This window comes from Mycetomoellerius zeteki, unplaced genomic scaffold, assembly GCF_001594055.1.
Source record: "Mycetomoellerius zeteki isolate Tzet28-1 unplaced genomic scaffold, Tzet1.0 scaffold151, whole genome shotgun sequence".
Classification (NCBI taxonomy): domain Eukaryota; kingdom Metazoa; phylum Arthropoda; class Insecta; order Hymenoptera; family Formicidae; genus Mycetomoellerius; species Mycetomoellerius zeteki.
The window spans coordinates 722,926-726,476 of record NW_017256458.1 but is presented as its reverse complement, the minus strand read 5'-3'; the positions used below and the strand labels follow the sequence as shown (position 1 = coordinate 726,476).

The following is a 3,551-nucleotide window of genomic DNA, read 5'->3' as shown; positions in this document are numbered from 1 at the left end:
GCTACCGCGAAGCGCTGCGCCGCGCACGGTGCCCACCACTGCCGTTCGAGCGAACCGCCGCCGCGTTGCTGGCCCTCTCAGTCGCGACGCGCTCGTCACGGGGTGCAGATCGTACGCCGTTCGTCGCTTCGACACCCTTCGTCGCGCGCAGCACGCGCTTCTCACGCGGACTGTCGTCGCCGTACGTCGCGCGGCGTTTACCGCGTCCCGTATTCGTATCCGTATTATTTGTAACGCGCGATCTCGTCGTGAAAACCGCTACGTTGCCGTCGTGATCGTTGTCGTCGCGTTTCGAGGTGGTTGGTGGTGGGTGATTTGATGGTGAAATCTGACTTCTCTCGGACAAAACGCGCCTCAATGCGATAGACATTTCGGTGAGACTGAGATAAGTGTGACAGTAGTTAGAAACTGTTAAGAAAAAATAGAGAGAAAAAATACAGCGAAAAGGAGAGCAAAGATTAATTGAGTGTGCCGCGTGGTGTATTGAAGTAGGGACGTAATTACCCCCTCCCCCCTTGTCGGGACTGTTCTGATCCCTCGGGAAACTCCCCGTCGTGTATGATGCTTCGTAGGGGGAGACAAGGCGAACTCTAACTCTTTTGGGAGCGGTGGGAGTGGATTGAGAGAGTACTCGAGTATACGGTATATTCCGAGCCACGTTTTCGGAGCTAGGCTGAAACGATGCTCGACCGCGACGTCCCAACGGGACGATGACGTCCGCGTCGGTTCGCGTCTGACAGGTCCGCGCACGTTGCCACGAGGCGCGCGGATAAGGCTCTCGTACTCTTCCCGCGTCACTTCGCGCGGACATCTGGAGGTTTTGCGTGTGGCTGTGCATGTGTGTGTTGCAGATGCGGTCTCGTTGCTGATCCGATCAAGGTGAACGTTACCGAGAAGCAGAGGCGAGACGAGCCACGAGGAGGCGACTGGAGGAAGAGACGGAAAGACGAGGAAAAACGGTGGAGAAAGCGTAAAAGGAAAAACTCGCCTGGCGACGTAGAGGAAGCCGAAGGCGTTCCTCTTCGAGAGAGACAAGACAAGCAGAAGCTGCATCACGTTCGATCATGACGCAACAAAGTGGAGCTGGGTCACCCCAGCAGTTCTGTCTGCGCTGGAACAATTATCAGACTAATCTGACCAACGTCTTCGATCAGCTTTTACAGAGCGAAAGTTTCGTGGACGTAACCCTGGCCTGTGACGGTCATAGCGTCAAGGCCCATAAGATGGTCCTATCGGCCTGTAGCCCGTACTTTCAGGCGCTCTTCTTCGACAACCCCTGCCAGCATCCGATAGTCATCATGAAGGACATCAAGTGGCCGGAGCTCAAAGCCGCGGTCGAGTTCATGTACAAGGGCGAGATCAACGTCTCCCAGGAGCAGATCGGGCCATTGCTCAAGGTCGCGGAGAGTCTCAAGATCCGCGGCCTCGCGGACGTCAACAGCGAACAGGAGTTGACGTCCAGGCCGACTCTGGAAGAAGTCGCGACCGCGGCGATGCAGCGGAAGAAGCGTCGCCGGATATCTGGCGATGGCTCACCATCCGGTAACAGTCCGGAACGTGTCGGGTCCGGCAGCATCGGCCCCGACGACGACGTGATCGGTAGTAACATCGTCGTGCCCGAGATTCACAGCATGGTGCCGTCGACGGCCAGCTCGACCCCGAGGTCTCTCGGCTCGCCCAGCACGCCCAGCATCTCCGTCACGCCGCAGATCAACCTGCAGGAACTTCCGGTCTCGCTACCCTTACCGCCACCCCCGCCGCCACCGCCGCAGGGACAGCAGAGCTCGCACCCCCTGCCGACCCACCACGTGCCCGGCCACGTGACTTCCGGTTCGCACGCGCCCGTCAACCACCTGGGCGCCCACAGCCAGCAGCTCAGCGTGCAACAGCAGCAGCAGCAGCAACAACAGCAACAACAGCAGCAGCAACAGCAACATCATCAACAGGGCGCCGGCAATCAACCCGGCGCCGGCGACGACCTCGAGATCAAACCCGGCATCGCGGAGATGATTCGGGAGGAGGAAAGGGTGAGTCGAGTTTTCTTTACCTGTGATCTTCTTCCTTTATCTTCTTCCTTATCTGCGTGACGAATAGTTTATTACTTGAAAATTGATACGTTGCACTTCCGATAATAGATCAATGTCTCTGCGAAAATGATCAAAGAACCGATTAATGTATTAGCATGCAGAACGCTATTAATAGCGTTAAAAGATATCGAGTGAAAAAAGTGACTTTCCGTAATTTATGAAAGAGTTAAATAAAATCTGCGTTAAATGTTAAAAGATTCGAACGCATCAATAATCCTTATTCTCTAAATGTGAAAGGACCTTTTATGCATAATTGTTATATCACAGCAGTATTCGTGTATCTGTGTATCTGTGAAAATTATTGCTAAATTAATCTTATCGACAAAAGAGTGATACTATTTCTTACGATTAATCCTTTTTCCCGTGACAGACATTTGTCTTTGCACGCGTCAGTGCTAATATGTAATTTTCAATGCAAATTGAACAACAAGAATTCCGTAATTGCGCGGAGTGTTGTAATTAGAAGATTTTTATGTTCACGATAACGTCGAATCACTCAGATATGTATTCCGATGCGCTGAATGTAGCTTTCCTGTTTTTATGCCGGCAGAATATTACTTCTTATGCCGAAGATAAATTAGTAGAAATAATATGCAGGAAGAACAAAAAATCGTCAGAATTATACTTGCTTGTTAACGAGAATGGGATAAAAACACCATTTCCGTCAGAAGTAACGTTAGATCTTCAAGAAATATATGCAAAAATGTATAAAAAGATTGATTAGTTCTGCTAGATAATAAATGTACTAGATGAAAAGCTTGAACAAACTCCAGGTATGATTAGAAATTTAAGAAATTCATTTTTAATTTAAATCTCGTTGCATTATCAAGCTGCACTACAAGCCTAATTTTATTAGATGTTGATTGACGTTAAATAAACGAGCGAATAAATTTCTGCGTCGTAACTGGAAATTCGCGCACGCGCATACATTTAAATTTGTTCCAATATTGGATAGGATAAATATGAGGAAAGAGAAATATTCCAATATTTGCCCAACATTTAGAAATAATTTGGCAACGCGGGTGGGTCAATTAAAAGTTTCCTCCGCCGGTCAGAAACGCGCGCGGCTGCGAATTGAATAAGAAACATCGACGTTTCTCTCCCGAGCGAACTCCCGGCGAACTTCCCTCTCTCGATCGAAACTTTCGCGCTCCGGAGTGCGGTTAACCCGAAATAATCGCGCGGGAACGTAATTTTCCCAATAGAAAACAAAGATGTTTCTCTCGTTGGCTATCGTAGCCGCGACCGGTCATTAACGAGAGCATGACGGGTTCGCGTTCCGCGCGCGCCTCATGTCATTAGAGCGCGCGCGTCCTCGTCAATCGACCACGATCCTCGAGGAAGACAACGGCTGCTCTCCCGTATCTACGGCTGACCGGTATAATTGGCCGCTCTTTCGACGGAAAAGTCGCGAACGCACTCGAGACGCGGGACGGCCGCGCCAATTATACGAGACGCCGGACG

At 50.6% G+C, this 3,551-nt stretch overlaps 1 protein-coding gene across 1 annotated transcript in view; it reads left to right on the top strand.

Annotated features, from left to right (window-relative positions):
* The first annotated feature begins 56 nt into the window (after positions 1–56).
* LOC108720537 (protein bric-a-brac 1) overlaps positions 57–3,551 on the top strand; it is a 324,369-nt gene continuing 320,874 nt past the window's right edge. Inside the window, exon 1 of the mRNA XM_018444602.1 lies at positions 57–2,027. Coding sequence (XP_018300104.1) covers positions 1,065–2,027 — 963 coding nt within the window. The 5' untranslated portion in view covers positions 57–1,064. The remainder of the gene's footprint in view (positions 2,028–3,551) is intronic.